The sequence below is a fragment of the Thunnus thynnus genome, chromosome 7, assembly GCF_963924715.1.
Source record: "Thunnus thynnus chromosome 7, fThuThy2.1, whole genome shotgun sequence".
Classification (NCBI taxonomy): Eukaryota; Metazoa; Chordata; class Actinopteri; order Scombriformes; family Scombridae; genus Thunnus; species Thunnus thynnus.
The window spans coordinates 21,036,773-21,063,020 of NC_089523.1; the positions used below are offsets into that span (position 1 = coordinate 21,036,773).

The window sequence follows — 26,248 nt, forward strand, 5'->3', positions numbered from 1 at the left end:
TGCCCCAATTATAGGGCCTGCCGCCTGCTGCTGCTCAACACGCTGTATGTGTATGGTAATTAGGTGCATGTGCATGTGAAATATGGAATGGTTACTTTGCACCATATGCCCACTGTTGGCTTATTTTTCATGTGTGCAATGTTGTTTAATTGCCAAGGAAGCCAGCTGTATGGAGATGAGAGCGATCATGAATGGATGGACACAGGAAGGGATGAATGGAGTCCAGGAAGCTGTTGACTCAGGATGGTGGAAGCGACACTTGGCAGAGCGTGCTGCAATGTGCCTTTTGGTGGCAAGAGTCTTTCAGAATGACAACGAATCTGACGACTCAATCATCAGTTGTCTGTATTGATAACAGTGATGTTATATTTGTACTCGACTTGATATTTGACTACAAATGATTTTAAATGCATAATGCAATAGTGGCACACTTTTAGAAATCAAGAGGAATTTAAAGAAAAGTCTTGCCAAGAGAAACATGTTTAGGATTTCTATCTATTCTGATAACATGGGGCAATTTTTAGCTCTTTAATTTGTGTGTTGAGAAGTGTTGAAAACCACGTTTTCTTGTAAAACAACAGTATGTTTATATTCAGTGTTTCTCACTAAATGTGTGTTGAACATGTTTCCTTCCTCATAAAACATGTGTAAAGCCACTTTTTAGAATGTTTTAAACCGAGTTTGCTTGCCAGCGGTTTTCTTACTTGCTCATTGCTTCCTTTTTTGCTCATTACTGCCAACAACTGTCGATCAGCAGAATAGCATAAAACCAGCAGCGGAATGAAAATCATGCCACGTCATGCTTCATTTGTGTGTTCAATACAAACAAAACAGGGACCCACTTGTAAAAACATTGCTCTATAGCACCACTAGTGGTCAAAAAATCCACAGGGTGCCTTTAAACTGGGCGGACACTATAAAGATTAAGCCTGATTTTAACTCTAATTTGTTGGCAGTGACTAATTTTAGAATCAGCCGGATTGGTTGTCGCTTAAAACTCAGTTTAAGGACGGTCACAACATGATTGATTGCCTAAATGATCAATTACCCACATGACTGCTGTCTTAAGGTCCATTATAAACTGCAGTGAGTTTTCCCTGCTTTTTTATCAATAGATATTTTTCATTTTATATTAAAAAAATTATAATATGCTCAACATTATTACTGATGTTTTGTCTTAAATACACAAAAACAGCCGCGCAGAAAGGAAGATATAAATGTGTCTGTTAACACAACATACAAGATATAAAATCATTCGTCAGCCCGGCAGTTGTATCACAATTAAATATTAGATGCCTACTTGGACTGGTACAGGGCGTTCACCTCTGGCAGGAAGAAGTAATAGAGGGGAAAGGAGGGGCTGGAGGAACAGAGAAGCAGTGTGTGTTTACTTCAGCTCCATCCTTCCTTCCTATCTCGCCATTTCCCTCTGGCCCACAGTGAAGGCATTGTCGTGTGATAAAGCACTTTTACAACAGAGGTGGTAATCTGTAAACAGAAAACTTAGTTTGCTTTCCTCCCGAACGTCAGCTTCGGAAATTCTCTTATCTCACATTTGTCCCTTTCATCTCTAAATCTTTGTGTTTGCTGTGTCCTCTGTAGATCTAACGAGGTTTGTACTCTATCTTTATTTATTTCAATTTCATTCTCTTTCCATGCTCACATCGCCTTTCCGCTTTTCGATAAGAACACAGGATGTATCCACCTGAACGGAAGGAGAGTTAGGGCAAGCAGTGAGAGAAATGCAGTTTTAAGTTAAGATCCTGCTGTATGAAGGCCGCATGCATAATCACCCCCTTCAATCACAGCTGAATAAAACGAAACGGAAAAGAACAAGGACGAGGTTTCAGTGAGAGTGAGTGATATGATATCGCAGCGTGGATGTGCATTGTGTTTGCAGTGGAGTGGAGAGAAATGCAAATTGATATCTCAGATCAGAGGAGCTGTACACATGTATGGCTGCGACATAAGTGCATGTATATGAGAGGAACCAGACGAAGCACGGGAGCAATGAGCCGTATTCGACACGCCGAAGACGTAGGAGAGAAAGTTGGCGAGCGGAGATGACGAATGCACACTGACAGAGGTCTTGGATTGTCTCTCCACCACCAGCATCTTAATAGCTTCCTACCAGCAAAAAAAGGGCGAGGCAGATTCATACTCCCACTCTAATGAAGTTGACAACGTCAGCCTCCAACTAAAAGTCCAATAATGGATAGACTTTGTGGAGCAATGTACCTTCAGCTGTGGTCTTTTTAAATTATTTACTAAGTCCTTAATGCACTTTTCCTTAAACCAGATGAGATTCTAGCTAATGTCTTTAATGGCTTAAGAAGGGCATCTGAGGTCTGACTGATCTGATACTTCATGTGCATTTTGTGTGTGTGTGTGTGTACACATTTGCAGTTTTCAGCCTCTTCAGTGAAGCTACTCAAACGTAAAAAGGCTCTCAGACAGATGTCATTAATCTACCAGGAGATCCGCTGTACCAATTAATCAACCAGGAAATGATTGATAAGGGGCTTCAATCACAGCAGGAGAGAGACCGAGATGCACCTCTTGTCAGTGTGTATGTGTGTGTGTGTGTGTAGGGTGTGATAGACAGACACTGACACAGTTCATTAGCTTATGATGAAAGACCCTGCTGTGGCAGCTCTCAACACTTCAGTGTTCACATACTGTATGTGTATGTGGAAGGTTAGCATTGTTTAGGAATACATAAATCATCAGCGCAGTGTGAGTAAGGTGTGTGTGCGTGTGCGAGTACATGGGCGTGTGTCTGTGTGTGTGTGTGTGTGTGTGTGTGTGTGTTCATGCTTGCGAAAAGAGAGGGGGTTGGTGTAGCTTGCCACCCTGACTAGTGTATGAATATTCATGCAATTGATATATCAGTGTCTGACAGAGAATGCAAGCTCCAGATCGCAGGAATACAAATAAGAACACTTGCCAAGTGTGTGTGTGATCTGTGTGTGGGCGCAGAGGGAGATTATAGGCCCCGGAGCGCATGAGCAATTGGGAGGGTGTAAGATTGAGATGTGTGTGTGTATGTGTGTGTGTGTGTGTCAGAGAGAGAAAGAGAGGCGTAGCTGACATTTACTTAGCTCCTCTCCTCTAGGCTTTTTGTGCCCCACATTCAAAAGAGGGAAAGGAACACTCGCTCTTGTTTTTGGAAACTTTTGCCTGCTGTCTTCACAACTCTGCCTCCTTCACTATGTTACATCCTGCTGTTTGTTCAGAACACATGGATAAAATAAGCTCAATGTGTGATATTGCAGTAAAATAGGAACCCAAAGAATGTGAAACACTACTAGATCTTGAAAAAGTATCATCAATAAAAATCATGTGATTTAAATCTCTAGTTCCTGTTTATTACATTCAATCAGATTAGACTGTGTTTTAGCTAGGGCTAGGTATCAATACCAACGACAATACGATGCTTTATCAATATTTTTCTCAACAAAGAATAAACATCTTTTTCTTCAAAACCTTTTTTTTTTCACAAAAGTTGCCAAACTTCTCTAGCCTCCTGAATCTCTGACAACTTCTCCAGATTGTTCAATGATACAAATAAAATAATTGAACATGGCTTCATTTGTGAAATAACAAAAGTGTTTGTAGAATTTGTCAAAGTAAGGTATCAATAAAATGAATTAAGCAAAACAAAATGGAGATTGAGTCTGATTATCTGGCTAAAACTTTTCAACAAAAGCAGAAGTTGTTTCATTTTAGTTAAAATGGTCTGGTCAAATTTTGATTTAAATCAGAAACTTTGACCTAAGAAAAGGTAAACTAGTCGATAAATCTGACCAAACATTCAATGCCAACTTTTGGTACTTAACAGTTTTCAACACATGGAGTAACAAACACATTTCAGCCAGAACAAAAATGATATCGAGGTTCAACATTCAAGTTTACGTGGACCAAAATCTATAAATATTCTAAGATGTCATGCTGTCACAGATTTTTGTAAGATTAATGTATCATTTATTTTAAAATACAAATTGTGAGACCATATGATTACATGGAGAGTAGAGCTGAAACAATTTATGGATTATGCTATTAGTTGATCAGCAGAAAATAATCAGCAACTGTTAATCAGTTTGACATTTTAAATTGTCGTTTATCAAGCAAAATGCCAAACATTCACTGGTTCCAGCTTCTCAAATGTGAGTATTTGGTACATTTCTTTGTCATATATGACAGTAAACTGAAGATCTTTAACCCTAACCCTTTGGACTGTTTGTCAGACAAAAGAAGCAATTTAAATATATCTTCTAAACTTCTAAATCTACGACAGGATACAACAAGAGTTGTATATTTACAGATAATTTGTTTTTGAAAAGATCTCTGCAAATACAGTTTCAACTGTTTTCTCTGAACACTTATTTAAAATAAGAAAACATAAATGCAGTAACAGCAGAAAAAAAGAGACAACTAGAAAAACAAAAAAACAGCGTTTTAACTCTGCATGTAAAGAATATTGCTGCCAATTAGTGTAATATAAATCAACTCCCCCAGGTTGTTTTCCCTTTTCTGCAAAGTAAAAGAGAGAATGAAGACAAGAAAATGTCAGCAGTGTACTCCACACACACACAGAAATCGTGCACGGGTGTGTGTATATAAATAGAGCAGAGGTAGGTGTTGGGGTCTGAAGGACAAGTGAAATTCTAATAGATGCCAAAGGACAAGCCTACGGAGGCACTGTGCATCTATTTTATTAGTGTCTCAATCTTCTCTTCTCTTCTCTTCTCTTCTCTTCTCTTCTCTTCTCTTCTCTTCTCTTCTCTTCTCTTCTCTTCTCTTCTCTTCTCTTCTCTTCTCACTATAGATCAGCACTTTCTAATATCCTGATTCAAATGAACATGTGCAGCCCTGAGGAGCCTGTATTGTTATGTACGAACGTGTTTCAGAAACTTTTAATAGTGCTGGCTCTGTCCTTAGCACAAGGACATCTGTAAACTGATGGATATCTGAAAAGTGCTTAGCCAAACCCTCTGGGTCCTGAACAGAAACGGTCATCATTCTATCCTTACATCTGTTCATCTAAGGAAATTGCAAATGTGCAATAATTTAGTCTGCTCCCTGTCGAAATTCTGTATGATAAGCATCAAACTAAACTGAGGTTTTATGCCAAAGTACAGAATTTGCTGTCCTGTCAATGTGAGTCTATATCCATTATTAATATCGATCGCCACCATTGTACTTTGGTTCAATGTGTTATTACTGTATTACCTTTAAGTGCTGCAGGTAATGATTATTTTCATTATCAAATAATCTGTTGATGATGTTTTTGATAATTATATATAAATTATTTCGTCAATTGTAATTCATAAAATGGTGAAAAATGTCCATCACAAGTTTCAAGAGAACAAAGCAACGTCTTGAAATTGCTTGTTTTATCCTAACAACAGTCTAAAAGCTAAATGTATGCAAAGCAGCAAATCCTCATAATTGAGAAGCTGGAACCATCAGTGTTTGGCTTTTCTGTTTGAGAAATGACTTAACTGATGTTGTTGATTGTCAAAATGGTTGTCAATTAATTTTCTGATAATTAACTACTCGATTAAGCAACTAATTATTCCAACACTAATACCGTGATCGTGACAATTTTTGAGATGTCACAGTAATGCATGATGATTGATCATAATTATCATAATAATCGACATGCCCACCTCACATCTCAGGAATGGTTAGTCGTCTAAGGCTGCAACTATAACGATCATTCTCATTAGCAATGTTTTGTGGATTATTTGACTTAAAAAATATATATATTAAAAGTGAGCAATGGCCATCACAATTTCCCATCTTCAAATTGCTTGTTTTGTCCGACCAATACTTAAATCCCAAAAATATTCAGTTCACTATAGTTTAAACAGGGAAAAGCAGCAAATCCTCACAGCTGAGCTGCTGGAACCATGAAATGAAATGAAAAATGACTGAAACTGATTAATTTTCTGCCAACTAATTGATTCATTGACTACTCGTTAAATCTCAACCAATAAACTAATGTCACATCATTTAATTGAAACTACTTCCTGGTGATGTTGTATTAATAAGACAGTCATGACTATCATTCTTGGTGTATAAATTGTCGGCTCGCACTAAACAATAGATAATGCAGTTTGTCTGTCTAAAAAACAGAGTCTTGTCAGTGCAGTGGAAATGTTGACCCTGCAACTTTGTGACATCGCTCCATTTGTTTCTGCAGTGCCCTCCTGCAGTTAATATGATCAGAGTCTGTAGCTTTATAAGACTTGGAAGAGGGGACCCGTGGGAAGTCATCTTTGCTTGGTAATGTAGCAGGAATGTGTAATATTTATTCAGAATTATCATTTATTTTCTTGCAGCTGGAGTAAAGGCGAGGGATTATGTACTGTTATTGGTAGCTGTTGGTAATAATAGACTTACTGGAAGTGGAAGAGGAGAAAGTATTGTCAGTGCTGAGATGTAAGAGACAGAGCGCCCCAAAATGAGCTGCCCATGGTTTGAGGAAAAAAAAGACACTATGTGATGTTGTCCTCACTCATAAAATCTGTCGATATTTTTAATTCTATCAAGATAGATGTAAGTGTGTTTGTGCGTGAATGTGTTTTAATCAGTCCCACGCCTCCAAGAAATTTGGAAGCAGATCTGAGTTGGAAGCGATTCTCGTTCTTTCTCCTCTCTCCATCTTCTTCCCTCTCGTTCCCCCTCATTTTTCTCACCTGGGTGCCCATCTAAAATGGCTATATCACCTCTTCTCTCTTCCTTTCACCTCCTCATTTCATTTTTTTACTTCCATCACTCTCTTTTTCCCTCACTCTGGTGTTTATGGCCCGTGCTGATTTATGCCAGTTGGAGTTATTCTAATTGCCACCCCTGCGCTCAGGCATGTGACGTGTGGAGCACCCAGGCCAAATGTAATAACTGTTTCTGTCTATCTTTTCTGTGATACACACACACACACACACACATGAATATTGGCACATTCACACACATGTGCACGACGACTAGGCTATGCCTCTGCAATACTGCTGCTTAGCACTCAATATTATTACCCAAGAAATTACAGGGCTGTAGTACTTAATGACTAGCATTACATTTCATGGATGCCACATTTACACTGTGGCGACTCTGTTTGTGTGTGTGTGTTGGAAAGAAGGCAGCAAGATGGAAGTCTGAATGTTATTTATTGCCTTGCTGGAAATGTGTGAGCATCAGCGCCTCTGCACCTTTCCACTTAACATTTCCCATGATCGTTTTTTTCTTCTTTTGCTGTAGAAATGGCAGCAATTTTCTTGCTGTTGTCCGGTGAATATAGAAGGAAAATAATGTTACTCACACATAAAAGCTAAAATCTAACTTTAACCCCAATGTTATCAACCAATTTAAGTTCATCACAGATACATTTTTATCTGTTTAAATGTCAGCTGAGAAAGAAATTGAAGCAAAGAAATGCCAAAGCTATGTTTGAGGTCATTTAGAAACAGTGTTGCCATTACATGTTTGTTCACCAAAAAGCACTGTAGCTCCTGTTTGCAAGACACTGATCCACGTAAGATGGCAGAAAGCATCACAGCCGAGCAGACCGCTGATGGAGGTGGACGGAGTTTGTGGGTCTGTTAAGTGTTGATTTCATGGTAAGGTGCTCTTTTGCTTGTGAGATGTGTTACTTAAAAGATAAGTCATGGCTCTGTCACGTCTTTGCTGCTTAAACTAGCTGCTATACGAGGCTAGCTAGGTAGCACAGCAGTGGAGTGGAGTATTGACTGTAAACTTTTATTAAGCAATAAGGCAAGAGAGATAAGATATGACATGCAACATTGGTGCTCAGTCGAACTGGAAGCAGGGATTTTGCGATTAAACCCCTGTCTTAAAGAGCTAGGCCACCAGCAGTCTCTATTCTGGTCCTAGACTGAAGGAAGGATTTAGGAGAAACTGGTGGCTTCTGTCAAAGGTTTAATAAGCAAAATACACTGTCAAACAACTCCATCAGGGTAAAAGGGTCAAGTAGTCTGGATGAGAATATCAATTTTGTTTTCAAAATTAAGTGAAGAGTAATTTTTTTCAGGTCCATGGCAACTGAGCATACCATCCACTGATGAAGACTTGCAAGAAGTGATTGAAAAAAAGTTAGAAGTGGACCATGAGTTGAGATTAATTTGTTAAAGTTTAAACATCTATTTTTCACTGGAGAAATTAAAGGCACAGAGCCTCTGCTGAACTGCTGAGCTCCTCAATTGATAAATGGAAATTACTGCTACATGCTTACATACAAAATATCTCACTCAGTATGTAGTACATGTCTTAAACACAACTTTTAAAAAAACAAATGTATTTCAATTTATGTTTCAAAAATGCATATCAGCTGATATATTTCTACCTGATTTTTTTATAATCTCAGATATAGATATCAGTATCATCTGCATATATCCAGTATCGGTCAGGCTGTAATATAAGCAGTTCAAATCCCTGCGTGCTTCTGCAGTTATATGAATCATGTTCTGGCATCACAGAACACTGGAAATGATGCTGAGCCTCTATTCTATAAACTAAACATCAGTCTATTATTGAGTCAGGAGTCCACGCCATAGACACTGACAGGGAACTGTTACTACGAGGTTAAGCTATAGGAAGCTATGGATCAACCAGACAGCCTCCTTCTAATAGACTGTTTAGGTTTTATATGAGTTTTCACCTCCTCTAATAGACCCGGCTGTCGCAGGAAGGACACATGGTGAGATCTTACTCTAAGCTGTGTGTATTGCGAGCGGAGAGGCAGACTGATTGCTCTGAGCCTGTTCACTGCCTGAATGCGAATCACCTCTGTAATACTTCCCTTCACTTTATGAGTAAAGAGGGACAAGATCTGTCGCTGTTTGTGTGTTTGAGTGCAAGTTTGTACCTGTTGGCGTTCTGAGCGTGCGTGTGTGTGTGTTTGGAGTGGTCGATTTGGAGTCGCAGACGGTCACCTTTGCTGTAAAATCTGTTTTATTGGCAACTGAATGAGCCAACAGGCTGTGGACTGTTGTCCTCGGGGGCAGGTCTTTGTGTGTCACCGCAAGTTTGAGGGGGACTTAGAATGAGATGTCTGCTGAGGTGGGACAGATGTTCAGCCAATGGGAAGCCTTGGCAGCTGTAACCATGGTTACCAGATGTTCTTATCATACCGTTCTTACACCTCTCATTCTTTCACAGTCGGAGAGAAAAGAGCTGGGGCTGACTCTGTTTAGCCATGAGGCAGTATTTCAAGTCGATCTCTCTTTCTCTCTCTGTCTCTCTGTCTCTCTCTCTCTCTCTCTCTCTCTCTCTCTCTCTCTGTCTCTCTCTGTCTCTCTCTGAAAGCTGAAGGCATTGAAGCGTTTCCTTCCACTTTTAATGGACTTCTATTCAACTATCCACTCCTGATTCACTTTTATAGCTCTGGCTCTGCTTCTGAAATCCTCATTCACTTTACAGAAGTCATTTCTGTCCTCTTGACACTGTCAGCTACACTGCACAGTGTTGGGCATTACGTATACCCTCTGAGGGATGACTGGTATTTGAATATGAATCAGAGTGGTTTATTTTTGAATGTTTCTTAAGCCAATGCACTGATGTGTGTTTATGTATACAGTATGTGTCTTTTCTGTTGGCAGCTACAGGAGATTTAAAGTTCACAGTACCAACGCTGCCCTACACCAGCCTTCCATCCCCGAGCCCATCTGCGCTCAGAATGTTTGTTGTGGTTTTGGGGGAGATTTAATGGCTGGCAGGGCGAAATAGTTTTGAGATGCCTGGGTAAAATCTGTGTGTTTGGACGAAAGGGGGTGTTTTCAAGGCCACACAAACAGTTCCAATCTGGCTCTAGGATCACACTGCACAGGAAGCAAGTTATTGCTTTTTTTTTTTTTTCTAAAAATAAGTGAAACAGGTTTAGAAATTGGTTGCCAGTATAGCTTCATTTGTTTGGGATATTTTAAAAGATAAGCCAGTATTTTAAAACCAGAAAGAATAAGTGAGATGACCCCAGTACAATTCATACATTCATTAATATTGACATTTTAATAACATGGCTCAACACAGCAGCTAGTTTGCACCCATAGTCCCAACAAAACTAAAAAGTGACAAAATGGATAAAAAGAATGAAATGTGATTGGTTTATTTCTTTTTTCTAATATATGAAAAATAGCATCTCAGGACTCGATACTAAACAAAAGAACTTTCAATCACATGACGTCAGTCTAATCAGCAGATGACTCAGTTTTACTATCATTAAAAAAACAAAAAAAGAAACAAATTGGTTTTCACTGTTGTTTAACTTGTTTGGGGATTATTCTATAAATCAGTCAATATTTTAAAACCAGGCAGAATAAGTGGGCTCGCTTCACCGCTATCAATAAAATATAAGCTCCACAGAAAACTAATAAGTGAACCTTGAGTTATGATTGTTTATTTCATTTGAAACAACTATTTCCAAAGTTATAATTTCAGCAGCATAAAAAGATTTAAAGCTTACAAATGATATTTGACAAAACATTCTCACCACGATCATATCACTCAGCAGATGGAGCTTGCTCATTTGAAATATCAAAATTTGCATTTTTCTGAGTACTTTAAGTGCTTCTGCTTCCAATTTCAAGAATAAATTTGCGGTCTGAGCCTCACAAACGACGGTGTGTATGTGCTCGTGTGTTCACGTGTACTTAACCCCAGTGTTGTTTGCCCGCTTTCACATTCCACTAAGTACAAAAGAGAGGGCTTCTATTTATTATACAGTGACAACATCGTAATTTTCCAGCACACATACACACAAACACACACAGCCCCACTAATAACCTTTGCTTGGCATAGCCCTGACACATACAAAGCTCAGGTGTGAGATAATGAAATTAGCGCCCCATGCTCATGCTCTCATTGGCCCTGTGGACAGACTAATCCCTGCAATGTCATCCTGAGGAGAAACATGCTACACCCCCACAACAGACATGATAGTTAAATAGACTTTTTCTTCTTTAATTATTCTCATAATCTATTTGTTTTTATTTTTCCTGTTTAATTTAAGGTACAGGCATATGATGTCCTTCTTACTGCGTGTAGCGTTGAGCACATAGTGTTTACACTCAATGCATACTGTACTGGAATTTTAAATGGGCGAATGTTGTCCCCTCAGAGATGAATAATGTTATTGTAATTTAAAACTAGAATTGGAAATCAAAACAACAAAGGGAAATATTTTGAAATGCTCTTCTTCCAGACTCCTTCTCTAGTAGAGTCTATCCACTGCTTTCTCTGTATGTCATTGCTTTGAGGGTTTATCTCTCTTTTTCTATTCTCTTTTAATGACGTGCTTGAGTGATGCTAATGAATGGTTCTTACTCTCTTCTTCAGTGTCTCCCACTCCGTTCTTCTTTTTTCTTCTTCTCTCCATCTGCCTGCTTGATCTGTCAGAGAGACCGCAGAAAGAGATTTTTCTACTTCGGTTATGAGACTCCCTCAGGGTGATTCTAAAGGAAAACTCACATGACTTTTCTCTTTTTCTCTGCCAGACTCGCAATGTGATGGATGGAAGTGTTTAAAAGGCCTGACTATTTCTGTTGGACTGCGCATCAGAGTGGCTCGCAGTTAGGAGTCAGGAGGGAGAGTTAGGGCGACGGGGTAGATGTGTAGGTGGCCCTGTTGAGATAGGAAGGTATGTGTGGGTTTGTGTACTTACTGTATGTGCATACAAGCATTTGTGCTTGCATGTGTGGTGCAAGTTAAGTCTTCTGTGAAGGAGATGCCAATGTGACGCTCTGCACGGCCATGACTGATTGCACTCTGAGCCAGCTTTCCTGTTTTGGGACTTGGAGTCACAAGAATGATTGTTTGCACTGCAAAAAATACATTTTTAGCTATGAATGCTGACTTTATTGTGTGATAAATCAATATGTTGTTCCAGAGAAAATTGACAATTTTGATAATCATTTGAGTCATTAATCATGATAAAATACCAAAATTTAACTAGCTCCAAACATTTTTTTTATATAAATTTAGATTTGCTGTATCTAGGGTTGCAACTAACAATTATTTTCATTGTGAGTTAATATTCAGATAAAGTTTTGTTCTATAAAACATTAAAAACTGTGAAAAATGCCCATCACAATTTACCAGAGCCTGATGTTATGTCATCAAATGTCTTATTTTGTCCGACCAACAGTCCAAAACTCAAAGATATTCAGTTCACTATCGTATGTGATGAGGAAAAGCTGCAAATTCTCAGTTTTTGGTTACTGAAGCTATTAAATATTTGGCATTTTTGCTATAAAAATATTACATGTCTGGATTTTGGAATGTTTATCACAGACTTAAGCTTGGACTCTAGATATTATTCACTCTTTTCTTAGATTTTATAAACTAAATAACCAATTGATTATTCTAAAAAAAATAATCAACAGACTAATAAATAATGAAAACAGCTGTTAGTTACAGCCCTATTAATTATAATCAACAACTTAAAGCTGAACTAATGAATATTTTTATGATAAAAATGGATCAAATAACTGTGTAATGTGAAAGGGGTCGCTCGACGTGACAAACCCTCAGAGAATCCTAACCTGACTTTTCAGCTCTCCGGAGTGTTTTAGCTTCTTTCAGCTCATTGTTTTTGTTTTTTACAGCTTAAATCTTTACTGCTCTGGTTCAGTCTCACAGCTCTAATAGTGTTTTTCTAGGCTGCAGCAGGCACCTGTTTTCAGCGAAAAAGCCCTGCACCAAAACTTAATCCTGCCTTTTCTCTCTCAAACATGCCTCTTATACCATTTGTTCATTCAAATCTCTCTCTATTTTTCCTCCATGACCATATATACTCATCATCTTCATCACTCCCCCCCCTCCCCCCCGCTTTCTGTTTCCGCACATTGAAGCACATTTTCTTTGTCAACTGCTGCTATGCAGTATAGAATTTCAGCTCCTGACCCCTGCTGCTCTGAACCCTCTATGTCTCTCTCAGCAAGAATAACTCTCCCTTTAAGGACCAGCTCGTCCTTCAGCTTCTTCTCACATTCCTCTGTTATGTTCTTATGTCAACTGCTAATCTCATCCTCCGTTTTGTTCACTGCTGTATCACTGTCCTTGATCCTTGCCATCTTGTCTTCATCCCTCTATCCCTCAGTCTTCATCCCCATCCATCCCTTCCTCATCCGCTCTTTCCCTCCTTTCATCCTATAAACCAGTGCAGATGCTACAGCCAGGTGTCTGAAGTGTTGATCTGGTTCTCTAGCAGGTTAGATGGTCAGATAATTAGGATTTACCCACTTCTCACTCTGTCAAGGCTGTCTGCTGTTCCCAGGCTTATCTTGGACTATAATTGTGTACAGTTAGACACACATGCAGTCACATTATCTCCAAAACTGGTTGGTATATTGCTAGGCCAGGGGAAAAACGGGTTTGTGACCTTGGGGCTTTGTTAAGGACTGACAGGCAGACAATTAAAGTGCTCAGTATTTGGCACAGCACAACCAAGGAAGACTAAAGACTTCTATTTATCACCTTTGAGCCCAGTTTATGACTTCTGCACTCTGCATGGTAACAGCAGGATGGCGGTATGTCTACGGTGATTGTCAAGAGACAGGAGAGTGTAGAAAAGATCCATGGTGATATGTGGACTGAACATCACTATGGAAGCAGAGAGAAGGGACTTTGGGAAACGGATAAATAACATAGAAGGACGGTCTGGCGAAAGAAAAACATTGGAAGTGTTTGGGTGTCAGCGGAGAAGATATGGGAAGAGTGACAGAGCCTGCAGCGGAAAGCTGCAACAACACTGACTAGAGATATAACCGGAGAGGAGTAGATGAGTTGTTTTCATGTGTGCAGAGAAGAAGAAGAGGAGGCAGGGTTATCTGAGTCCTTGAAAGCAATTTCCCAGAGCAGAATGAGATATAGACGGAGAGAGAAAGAGAGGGAGGTATAGATAGGAGAGGGAGCTAAACAGGGACAGCGTATGAGCACTTGAGACATGGGGTTCATCTATATCTCTCTGTCATATGACCTCAAATCATTATATTTAGCGCCAGGAAATATCAAACTATTTTTTCTCCTGCAGCCTTCACTGGCTCATTTTGTTTTCTCATTTCACTGCTTCGTACACATGAAAACATGTATGAAATTTGAGATGAATCTGGGATGCTTCAGATCAGTGGCTTGTCAGCAGTATATTATCCAACATTTTTACTTGGAACTTTCTGAACTTCGTGACCTTGGACTGGCTTGCCCTCGCTGTTTGGCACCGAGTCAGGGGAGGGGGATGGAGGAAGGGAGGCATTATTTGCTCTGAAGCAGCAGTAGGAATGTGTGAAAAAAAAGGTTTAGTTGGTGTTATCCTCAAAGTAAAATGGATAGAGGTGAGGATACAGTTTCTCTGGCTCAGCTCTATCCCACAGCGGGGTGTGAGTGTGTTTGATTGGCAATGCACTTTTCCTTTCTTTATCTCTGTTTATCCGTGATTTATCTGGTTCAAGGCAGAAAGGACAAGCAGGCTACCACCACTGTAGCCCACTATATACCACTTGACAAATACACTGCATGTATGTGTGTGTATAGATATAGAAAACATCACAGTTTGGGCACTACGTTCGAATATTCTGCACCAACAATACGCTAATATGTTTTTAAGGCCTATCTTCTCAATTGCTCTGATTTTTAAACTTATTTTTAAATTCAGCTTATCAGTCGAGTTTCCTCTTGCTTGGGGCTGCAACTTATCAACCTATTGATATTATCAATTAATCTGAAAATTATTTTCTCAGTTAATCAGTTAGTTCATAAAATGTCAAAAAATAGAGACAAACGCCTGGTAAATGTTCTTGAATCCCAAGGTGACATCAGTCTAAAGCCTAAAGACTTTCTGTTTATAATGATATGAAACTGAGAAATGCAGGAAATCCTCACAACTGAGGAGCTGAAACCAGTAAGTGGTTGGTATTTTTGGTTAAAAATTACCGATTGTTTCAGTTCTACTTCTGTCAGGTTTTCATTACTTCTCTGTTTGAACACAAAGTATGTAAAATGTAAAAGAGAAACATGCTCATAAACATGTCGATCAGAATATATTTACGCCTCTGATAGTGTTTTTGACCAAAATCATTTTTGTCTGCAACCCATCTAATTTTTTTTCCTCCATCTCCCTCTGCTCTCCATTATCAGGCTGCTGCTGACTTTGCAAAGGCGCACCTGCCCGAGGCTCTCCGCCAGCAGCTACTGACCTACGAACGGGAGAGAGAGCGAGACAGAGAAAAGGACAAGGAGAAGGATGAGAAAAAGGAGAGGGGTGGCCAGTCCTATCCCTCTATCCTGGAGCAGCAGATTCTGACTTTGGACAGAGAAATGCTGGACAAGCTCTCTGCCACTTATAATGAAGCAGGTGTGTGTGTATGTGTGTGAGTGTGTGTGTGCGCGCTATACACCATAATAGCCTGGAAAATACCCCCAAAACTCTAAAAACATGTACACATAACTTTATACATAATATATTCACATGTATCCTTGCAAATGTTTGCATGCGCTTGAATTCGTTACAGTTAGGGAGGACTTTTTTTGCAGTGGGTTAGACGATATATATTCCTCACTTGCTCATTAAATGGTCTAAATGTGGGACTACAATATATCAGAGTGAATGTGTGACCACAAAACAAGAAGACAGAGGCCACATACTGATGGCTGTTTGCCCACGAGTGTTGCTCATTACTGGACACACAAAAAAAGAAAGTACCAGTTATTCCTCCAGTGATGTTTTTAAATGTCCCCTATAATGCTGCACGCAAACTATTATTTTCCACTCCTCTGTTTCACTTGACTGTTGTTGAATAGTGACTGTCAGCAGCCCCGGTCCTTGCTTATTCAGCTGTTTAAATACAAGCTGATCTTCACAAGGCTTGTAGTAATTATCTCTGGAGGGAGGCTGGGGAGGGAGGGGTGACGCAAGAGAGAGGGAGTGATGGATGCAGAGAGGTAGGAGAAGGGTCAGAGGAAGGGATGTATGTGTGGAAGGAGGACATTTTGCTAGTAAGAGCTATACAGCAGAAGGGGACGAGAGACCTGTACGGCAGGCAAATGGAGGGAGAACAGTAAAAGAGAAAGAGCTGAAAGGTAAGGAAAGACAGGAGAGGGACAAACAGAGAGCGAGACAGAGGACATGGATACAAAGGGTGATGAAAAAGATCAATTCGCACAAAAACATCAAAGCGTGAGGAGAGAGGGCAAAGAGACAAACCATGAGGGAGAAGAGAAAGGGAACAAAAAGTCCCACCGCAGAATCATAGATGTAGAAAAAGAAAATTAGAGGAGGCCAAGACCTTATGTTAACAGTGGAGATTAGGATTTTCTTTTCTTCCTTCAGCAGAAACATTATTGGCTTATTGAGAATGCAGGGGAGAGGGTTGAAATATTGATTATAAGATGATTACATTGACTCTCTCTTGTGACAGACTGCAAATGCAACAATACAGTTTTCTCTCCCGGTGCCCCTGATTAGACTAAGGCCATGTTCAGACAGACAACAGCTCTACGTGAAAAGGCAATGTGTTTGCCAGTTAAATACACATAAGCACACATTCCTGTCACAGTAGATTACTTTGCAGCATTTCCTACTGTTTACCCTGCGATCGACACAAACAAAAGATAAAATGCCATCATTATGATTTCCCAGACTTATAAAATCCTTTCTCATAATATTATAAAACTGCAGTGCAGTGTTTTGGCATCTGATAAGTCTTGAAATTCATGGTTCTGTTTATCAAACTTTAACACAAGCCTGTTTTTGGTCTGAATGCTCACCAAGGGCCTCACTATACTTCAAACAATCTACTTGAAGGATCGCAGTGATTTGCCAGGCATGCAGAGGTGAGACAGTAGGCAGATTTTGAACTCTCGCAAGCTTCCTTTTTTTTCTGCGCTACCCATGTCACTTTTAGTGTGTACAACCAAGCACAAAACCATGAACGCCTTCAAGGAGAGACCCAAAGTGTGGGCCTTTTTATCCCCATTTGTACGATTCGTTGCGTCGGAACTTCAAAGACACTCAAAAGACAGAGTTCTTGGAGGGAGATCAGGGAGGCCGTGGGATGCAGCTGGAAGGCTATGATGGCAGACTTTTGACCCCACCTTTGAATGTGACCTTGAGATAAATACTTCATTTATGAGATATTACACTTTTTTTCCAGATGTTTTTCAGATGTTATCCAACAACATGTTGATAGACCAAGTTTGTTTCAAGCATACTGAAACCTTAACTGTCTCCTCTGAGTGGGAAGCACGTTTAAGACAAAATAAATTGAGAAGGGTTTTGGTTCACAGAGTGAAACTGATGTCGGGGATGTTGAGTGGTATCCTTCCTCCTAAGACAGGGGAAAGAGAATGTGGATGTTTACAATTAGATTATAGGTCTTGAACAGAGTATGGCTTAAATAAAAACCTGCACACAGCTGATACTCACATGTGACTCACATGCAAGTTGGTTGCGAAGTCATCGGTATGAAAGAGCCATTGAGAAGGACTGCCGCAGTTAAATTAAGCAACGAGAGAATGGGTCATATGATACTGATTGTTAAAAAGGAGAATTAAAATCTCCAGACTAACAGCGCCCTGTCTGGAGGCTGACAGCTCAGAAGAGGTTGACATACATACATATATACACTCACCGGCCACTTCATTGGATACACCTGTGCAATGTAATACAATCCAACAGCTCTGCCATAAATTCTACATTTACGAAGCTTATACATTTTCAGTTTTTGTTGACATTGTCAGAAAGGTGATAATTCTACTCTATTTATTATTGAGGTCGTAGTGGGTGGTGGTGGTTTACTGGAGTGCATTATGAAGGGGGGCACCACCCACTACGACCTCAATAATAAACGTAAAGTACAATTATCTCCTTTCTGACAATGTCAACAAAAACTGAAAATGAGTAAGCTTCATAAAAGTGGAATTTATGGCAGAGCTGTTGTGTTGGATCGCATTAGATTACACAGGTGTTCCTAATAAAATGGCGGGTGTATGTAGTGTGTGTACTGCAGCTACCTCACCTTTTGTTACACTCACCTGCTCTCGACCTCTTCATCCTTTTTAATCCTTATCATCCTCCCCTTCGACGCTTCTCCTGCTGCAGATAAGCATCAGGTTACTGGTCTATGTTGTCTCTCAAAACAGCCACCAACTAAATCTTCTCTCCTGATCCCTCTGTCTCTGTTTTTAAGCTTTGTGACCTGTTGTATCCGGGCTCCAAATATTCTTCCAGCTGCCCGTCTGTCTATATCTTCTTTTTTTTTTTTTATCCCTCTATATATTTCTATCATCTTTATTCGGTCAGCACAGCAAGGACTGGCACTGAGTTTATAGATTACTTTACAGTCAAGCTCCATTACGATGAAAAAGCTCCTGTGTTGTCTAGTCCGAGGCAATAGACAGCCTGGGATTGAATTTGCTGCAGTATTTGTCCTAGCTTTCTTGTCAGCGTCTCAGGGGGGGGATCTGCTGATCAGGTAATTGTTGTGCATTCTTGTCCGTGTATCTGATTCAACAATCACATCATTTAGGGTGCACAGCTCCCTGCATTCTGTTGTAATCGGGGGCCTAAATTAAGCTGGCAGGGAAGGAAGAGAGAGGGGAAAATAGAGAGATACACTCTCAATTCAGCTCCCAGTCCCCAGGACAACAGCGTATCAGATTTATCCCCCTGTTCGTTCATCCCTCTGTTGTTTATCAGTGAACAAAAGCGCTTGAAAGGAAGATAAGGGAGATGGGACTTTGATGGAATGCCCAGGAGCTTAGAGTCTATTATGGAAGCAGTCTCCTTAATGCGGTATGGTATTCTGCTTGCACTGACCTTTTATGTAGCTGCGTGACATGTCTCACAGCGCACATGTTTGCACCCACGCAAGCACACATAAGTGTTCAGCAGTGCATCATAGTCCAATAATCAGTAGTTGTACTTGTAGGTGCGAGCAGCAATTCAGCAACCAAGCTGGCAGTTTAATTATGTCATCTTGCATCAAGGTTTCTGTCTTACAAAGTGAATGTCAGGAACGGTTGAGATTAGTTCATGGAAATGTGTGCAGAAACATTTTAGAAAAATAATGTTTGCACACTTGAAATATTACTTCTGATACCTCCTAAAAATACAAAATACTGTTTTACAAGTCAGAAATCAAACCTACTGTGTATTGTATTCATGAAGTGGTTTATATTTTATAAAGAGGTGACAAAGAGTCTGTTTAACACGCACACACAGAAAAATGAGCACACATGTCATCATTTCAATGTCAAACAGCCATAACTGGGAAAAGGCTGAATTTGCCAGAAAGCCAAACATTTTGGTTTCAAATATCTGCAGAAAGGAAAGAAAAATATCTACTTCAGTAATATAATAGAAGATATTCATATTTCTGGTGCTAGAGTACTGATATTGTATTGCAACAGATTGTATCACTATACACTGCATATTGTTATATTAATTACATGTCCCATGCCTATTCAGAAATGTTAATCAAGCTTTCCTCAACAGCCAGAAGCAATATAAATGTTGTTCTTTAGCTTTCATCATATGAATCTCTTCCAAGTGAAGCTCCATTTTGTTTAGTACCAATCATCTAGTTTTTGCTTTTCTAAGCTTTGTATGTTGCTGTTATAGTTGGTTTTAGCTGAATGTTGATCTCATTGTTAGTTGTTAATTGGTATGAGTCATTTCATTTTCTCACTCCGATGATGTTTAATGTTTGTTTTGATCATTGGGCCTCATGCATGAATTGTGCATACACACAGATTTGATCTTAAATTGTTCATGCAAACAATTTAAGAACTTTTGTTGCATTCATCAATACTTGTGCAGACCTGCCAACCTGTATGCATTTTGCTTAGCAGGTACGCATTTTGACATGAAAGTATGCTGATACGATTAGTCAACGATTTTCAACAGTCATGTTCATATTCAGCCTGTCATTAGGTCATCCTACCATTAAATAATAGCCTACCTATAATGAGAACTGTTGTATTAACCAGCTCTAAAACATTTATTTCATCGTAGCCATAAAATAGTCTGTTTAGGCTGGTTTGGATTTTACAGCTACATTGTCATCATCTTTTCAAATTAGCTGAAAATCATATTTTCAAAAATCTAATTGGCTTAAGTTTGATTATTGTGGAGGTTGTAAACAATATAAACTATATAAATGCAGCAGTATTGGTTAGTGTGTAGCCTGAGTGAAACTGTGTTCCTTGGTAAGCTGTGTTTAACCAGGTGAAAGAGAAGTGGACAAACAGGCATAAATGACGAACTAACAGTTTTGGCATCTGCACATATTTTTGTAAACAATCTGTTATCAGTATCAAGAGTTTTCATGTTGTACACATGTTACGTGTATTTTTGCAAATTATGTACAATAATTCATTCTGTGAACAGCAGTGATTTGCATCTGATGCATCTAGTTCGCGGAAGTGGTACTCAAAAAATTTGTCCAGGGTTGGCAGGTCTGCTCGTGTTGCATACTTGCTGCTTGTTAAGGCAGCTGTGGTCCAAGACCACATGTAAGCCAATACGCACAAAAGCCAAATTGCGTCTTGTGCTGTGAAATATTAATAATGATGATGATGAGAAAGCAATTTACTTTATGAAAACACAGAAGAAAAATGTTCTACTATTGTTTTTGTTGTTCTATTATTTATTCATTTCTTAATTTTAAATGTTTACACTTATTAAAGATGATTAGGTCTAGTCTAAATGACAACAAAATTAGACCAATAAGCCCGCGCGCGCGCACACACACACACACCTGACCAATCATTAATTATGACAGCACTATTCATCAATTAGGATTTTTCATAGTATATAAAGTAGTATGAAGTGAAGTGGTGCCCAACCAAATCCGCAATTGCTCATTTGCTACTGCTGGATGCGTTGGCCAACCAGGCCTTGAGAAGAGAGCATGTATTTAAAGAGCAGATTTGTTTACTGAGAGTGACGAATGGCTCATAAGCCGTTTTCACTTACCAAGGCAGATTCTTCCGAACCTGTGTGACGTTCTGAAGCCTCAACTTAGATCAGAGATGAAACTACCAAATCCCAGGGCCCGCCCAACACATTTGCAAACTAAGTGCCTGCTTAGAACCCCTGTGGCCACCAGCGGGCCCCCAAGAGAGCTTGAAATGTTCTATTGGCTGGACTGCAACAGCGCGGCTAATCCTATAACCGCATCTGTCCGTCACTCACTGACCGACTGACTGAGTGATGAAGTTACACTATTGGTCAGCCGAAGGCGGCCGAAATTAAGTATCCCGGAATGCATTTTGCGCCAACTGACAGCAATGGCAGAGATTAAGCTGTTGTAATTTTCTCCTCAGGACTGTTAACATGTCACTTTATTATGTTTTAATATTTTTTAAGATGAAAAAAGTAACCATTTAGATTCCCAATATCCAGTCAGTTTATCCAAATAACACCTATTTAAGAAGCAAGGATCTGTGTGCCGTCGCCAGCGTTACTTAAGCTGAAATTATAATGGGTGTATAAAGAGACTGGATACAGCGTCAGAAGCAGGGCCCCGTTTATTCCTATGAAAGTTGCTCAGTGGCTCATGAAGCCGAAAAAGCCGCTTCCTGAAAACATACTGTGCACGCTCTATGGACCTAAACCTATACTCAAGGCAGAAAAACTGTAATGGCATTTCAGTGATTTATGATGATTGATGGTGCATTGGGGCCAGATGCATCCAAAAAATAAAATAAAGACCGTTAATACATATGTTTTTTGTCTAATTTATTTATATACAAATGATTTAAAATAGACATGTAGCTTAAAACAAAAACAGGCACATGGTAGGCTGTAGACTAGGTAAAATTCAAGTGTTTTTCAAATACATTTAATGTGGAATCAAACGAAGCATTCAACTTAATTAAATTCCCTGTGAAGATTAAAAGTTTGGATTGTTGCTTATTGTTGCCTTCGGATCTTGCTAGCTGATCCTGGTGTATGCTGTCTGGTGCTGACGGGATGTTTCCTGGCTGTGGTAGGTCACTGTCCAGTGGAATATCAGGCAGCAACCCCAACAGAGAAACCTCTCCAATAATGGCTCCAATGCGCTCATCCATGTCTGTTGTTTTGACAGTTTCCTGGCCCCCTCCTGTGGCTGTAATAATACGCCTGGCAGCAGGCAGTTGTTTTTTGGCGTCCGTTTTCAGATCAAACAATTTTTTTTTATTTCACTAAGAGTTCTTTCTTCTGCAGATACAGCATTAATTGCACTTGTGATCTCTTGCCATGCTTTGTGCTTTTCTGGACTGATGACACCACTGCTCACATTTGAAATAAGATTTTATTTTCTTAATGAAACTTCATTATCCTAAAGTTTCTATCTCTGCAGAAGAGTTTTCCTTTTATTTCCCCCTGTCTTTTCTTCTTTTGTCTGAGTTTAATGTTACCTGTGAAATTGTCGTGGCTTGTTGGTTTGTGGTTTGCACATGGCAGTTAAGTCTGCTGCGCTTATATAGGTATATTTGGACGTTTCCTTATGCTAATCGCAAATTGCTTGGCACACGCATCCAATTTAAGATCAGACACAATTCATCAACATACTCAGGTGTGTAAGAGCAGACTTGGCTGTCGGAGTTGGCTGTCAGCGCACGTTTCATGTTTTCTCATTTTCCTCTTATTGCTTTGTGCAAGAACAAATGTAAGAGGAAAAATAAGAAAACATTCATGCATAAGGCCCGTTGTTCTTTTCTGTGAAGGGTCTTATTACCTTAAAAAGTGACATACACTCCACTCTCATTCAACTAAATGTTTGCTCACACCGAGTATATTTGCAGCAGTGTGTTCAAACTCCGCAGCGTTTCCTCCTTTAGTTCACTTTGTCGAGCCGAGAACGATGCAATTTGAACTATTGCAGCACCAAATACTGAAGGCAACACCCGCATTACCAGCCCAGTTATGGACACTAACTGGTATCAACTTTCTTATTATTTCCAACTTTAATTGTTAATCCCCTTCCCCCTTCCTAGCAAAACATAGATGAGCCCTGTTCTTTCTTCTCTTTCAGACTGTGTGAAATGTCATCTCATCTCATTTTAATGGTGACAGGTCAGAACAGTTGACTTTTAGAGACACACCCTAAAGCTACTTAACTGCAACATCATCCAAAAGGGACCATAACAGTAGAGCTATAGGGATTGTTGAAATTTTATGTTTCATTATGATAGGACAAAACACAATTTTCTATGTCTGTGTTACCAAAATGGAAACAAAACGACCATTTTTTATTTGTTTTTTAACCCAAACTGGATCTGTTTGCCATTGGATGTCATTAACTGAAACTTAGTTAGTTTGTGTCACTCGCTCGCAACACTTTGTGTTAAAGAAGAGGTTCCAATGAAGTGTTTTAGTCCTCTGGTGTGCCAAGCTGCTGAATAAATAAAGGGTGTGTGTAGGTGTACAATATAGGGATGAAAATTGATGAAGCTCCTAGCAAGCAATGAAAAAAATTCAAATCAATATAGGATACACTATAATAAGTTAGGATCCTACTTTATGCTATAAGGACTGAGATCATACAGCATAGTCCATTGGCATAACAGGGCAATACTCAGAAAATGTGTATCAGCAGAATACAGAAATACAAAATGCTGACTGAAAAAGTTAAAGACCGATGAAAGAGGACACACAAATATTTTTTTATCCCGTTTTAAATGTTTATTGATGTGCAGTAATATTCAAAATAGTACTGGGAAATGCGTAGCCTAAGGACATGAACATAATGTTGATGAAACATTTGACAAAGACCAAACATCTTTGACATCTGAGTTGTGACAGTTGTTGTTATACAACAGCACAGCTCAACAATACAGTGGTTTTTGGAAGCTGACTTCTAAGTAGCAAATGTCAGAGTGAATTAGGGACAGTAAAGTAAAGTATTTCATGCTCACAGTTACTAACTAATTGCAGTAAGATGGTTAGAAAACATAAAGAAAGGAATAAAAAAAACATAAAGATAGTGAGTTTTTCATTGTGATGAATTATCTATCAAATGCAAGTGTCAAGTCTTTGTCTTGTCTTTGATGTTGGATTTGAAAGTGCTCTGTTTGACCTCAGCATGAATTTATTCAGGATTTTTGTGTTTGAAAGTTGTTTAAAAAGTGTGTAAGGACTCGAGGCAAACAGCTTTTTATTTTTCTGTACTCACTTTGTTGTGTGAGATCAATAATCTTAAACCACTTCCTGACCCACAAGGTTGACTTTGTCAGTGTTTCCAAAACGACCCTGTACAATCAGACTGCTGTTTCCCACAATTGTCCTTAGATGTGTAAAATGACATGCTTCACCTATGACCTGACCTGTCACTATTTTTATGACGCCCATGACGTCATAAAAATTATAAAAGGAAAAAGAAACACTGCGCAGAATCAGAAATGATTGACTGGTTCACATGTACACAGGCCCCCCAAAACAAACTCTCACCTAGGACTCCAAAAAGTCTGAGGCCAGCTCTGAATAAACTAGTTATTTATGATAGAAACAAATGAGTGGAATAAGAATTGTACACTATAGAAAGTAGAGCTCACCTGTAGCCTCATTGTGACATAGTATGCAAATGCAGTGTTGAGTGTTGAACAGCCTTTGTAAAGCAGTTCAAAATGATGTACATGGTATGGCTAAAAATAGCATTGTTATAAATGTTAACAGTGCAAGTCCAAGGAGGGTAAGTAAAATAGGATGGCAGCTCTAAGGGGAAAAACTTTGTGGGTGGACTAATGGGCAGGTAGTGTTTTTTAGAAAGACTCTGAAACAGACAATGAGCTGAGGTGAGCAGGGTGGCAGCAATCCTGCCCTCACATTTTTCACCTAAATGCCAAGCAGCTTGGTTAAGAACATAAATCCACGGGATGTAGTCTACACACACTTTTGCTCTCCAGACTCACTGACAGAACAAGCAGAGAGTCTTTGCTTGTTCGGAGAGAGTGAATCATTGCAATGATACAAATTGGAGTGAGGGACTATCTGGGGCTGAGATGTTAATCTTATTGGAGTGTTGAAAGTATGCCTGGCCAAGCTAAGCCAATAATTAGCATGAGCACAGGGTGCATGCGGGCCATGGTGCCATTTTAATAGGGAATGCTGAATATGTGCTTGGCATGGCTAGGCTAATTGGGGAAGGGTGTGCTAGCAAGGCACCTCAGTCCATTATCTCTATCGCCATGGGAACTAGATAAGGATAATTAGCTGGACAGCATGGCACAGTGCAGCGGAAACTATAGGCATAAGCAGCAGGATTAAGGATGCATACAATGATGAAACTAATGGAAATATATTTTTCTCAAACTGGGTAAAAGATTTAGTAAGTCATTTACAATTAAGTGGCATCAATATTCACTTCAGTCTTCCTCACTGCGCTTGCAGCTGTTTCTCATCTTTCTGTCTCCTTTTTTTTTTTTTTGCACAGTTTTTCTGTTTATCACTTTTTTTTTCTCAGCCAAAGCAATAAACGGGAATAATAAAATCATTGTCCTGCTGAGAAGTAATCTATTTTCTCTCTCTTCCCTCATATCTCTCCCCTACTCCTGGCCCTCCAGCCTTCCTCTCCTCTTACTCCTTTTTTTTTTTTCGTCTGCATCCACCGCCGCCTGTGTTCCCCCGTCTCATTCCTCACATATATTGTCCAAGCTGAAGTTGAAGTTTGGGCTGAGTAAATCTGAAGTGAGTGGGAAGGGGAAGACCTACTTCATCCTGCTTAACCCCAAAGCAGCTGAGACATAAACTGTCAGTTAGTCAAACATCACGCCAAGATGTGGAAATTTAAAGGGAAGTCTCAAAAGTTAGTAGGTCGACCACATTCTTACGATGGCATTTAAACCAGCTTTGTTTTAGTTTTTCTTCTGGGCTTGTATCCACTGCACGTCCCATTTTCTCTCCCTGTGTATCCCCCGCACCTCTCACTCTCTCTCTGTCTATCTCTATCTCTGTCCGGGTGGTCCTGGCCAGAAGGACCCCCTACTTTCTCCACTGTTCCCTTCTCTCTTTTTCTATGTCTCTCTGTCTTTCTCTCTGTTTCTCTCTCCATTTTTGTCTTTAGTCTGTGTGAGCAGATGGCCAAACAGGCAGATCTGTTCTTTCTCTACAGGACTTTGGATCTCACACAATAGGCCTCAGATTCTGAGTCCAGACTGTTCTGCCTGGCTGGGAAGCTAAACAAAAAGAGGAAGGAGAAGAAATGAAAGCGTTTGGAGACTGGTACAAGGAAGACAAGTTACTTCAGAGGGCTTGTTG

General features: G+C 39.6%; 2 protein-coding genes across 2 annotated transcripts in view; one reads left to right on the top strand and one right to left on the bottom strand.

Annotated features, from left to right (window-relative positions):
- The window catches only part of LOC137186186 (caspase a-like), a 198,079-nt gene that overhangs the window by 78,150 nt on the left and 93,681 nt on the right, over positions 1 to 26,248 (bottom strand). The window lies entirely within an intron of this gene.
- ppm1lb (protein phosphatase, Mg2+/Mn2+ dependent, 1Lb) overlaps positions 1 to 26,248 on the top strand; it is a 47,932-nt gene that overhangs the window by 16,417 nt on the left and 5,267 nt on the right. Inside the window, exon 2 of the mRNA XM_067594875.1 lies at positions 15,145 to 15,361. Within this exon, the coding sequence (XP_067450976.1) occupies positions 15,145 to 15,361 (217 nt within the window). The remainder of the gene's footprint in view (positions 1 to 15,144; positions 15,362 to 26,248) is intronic.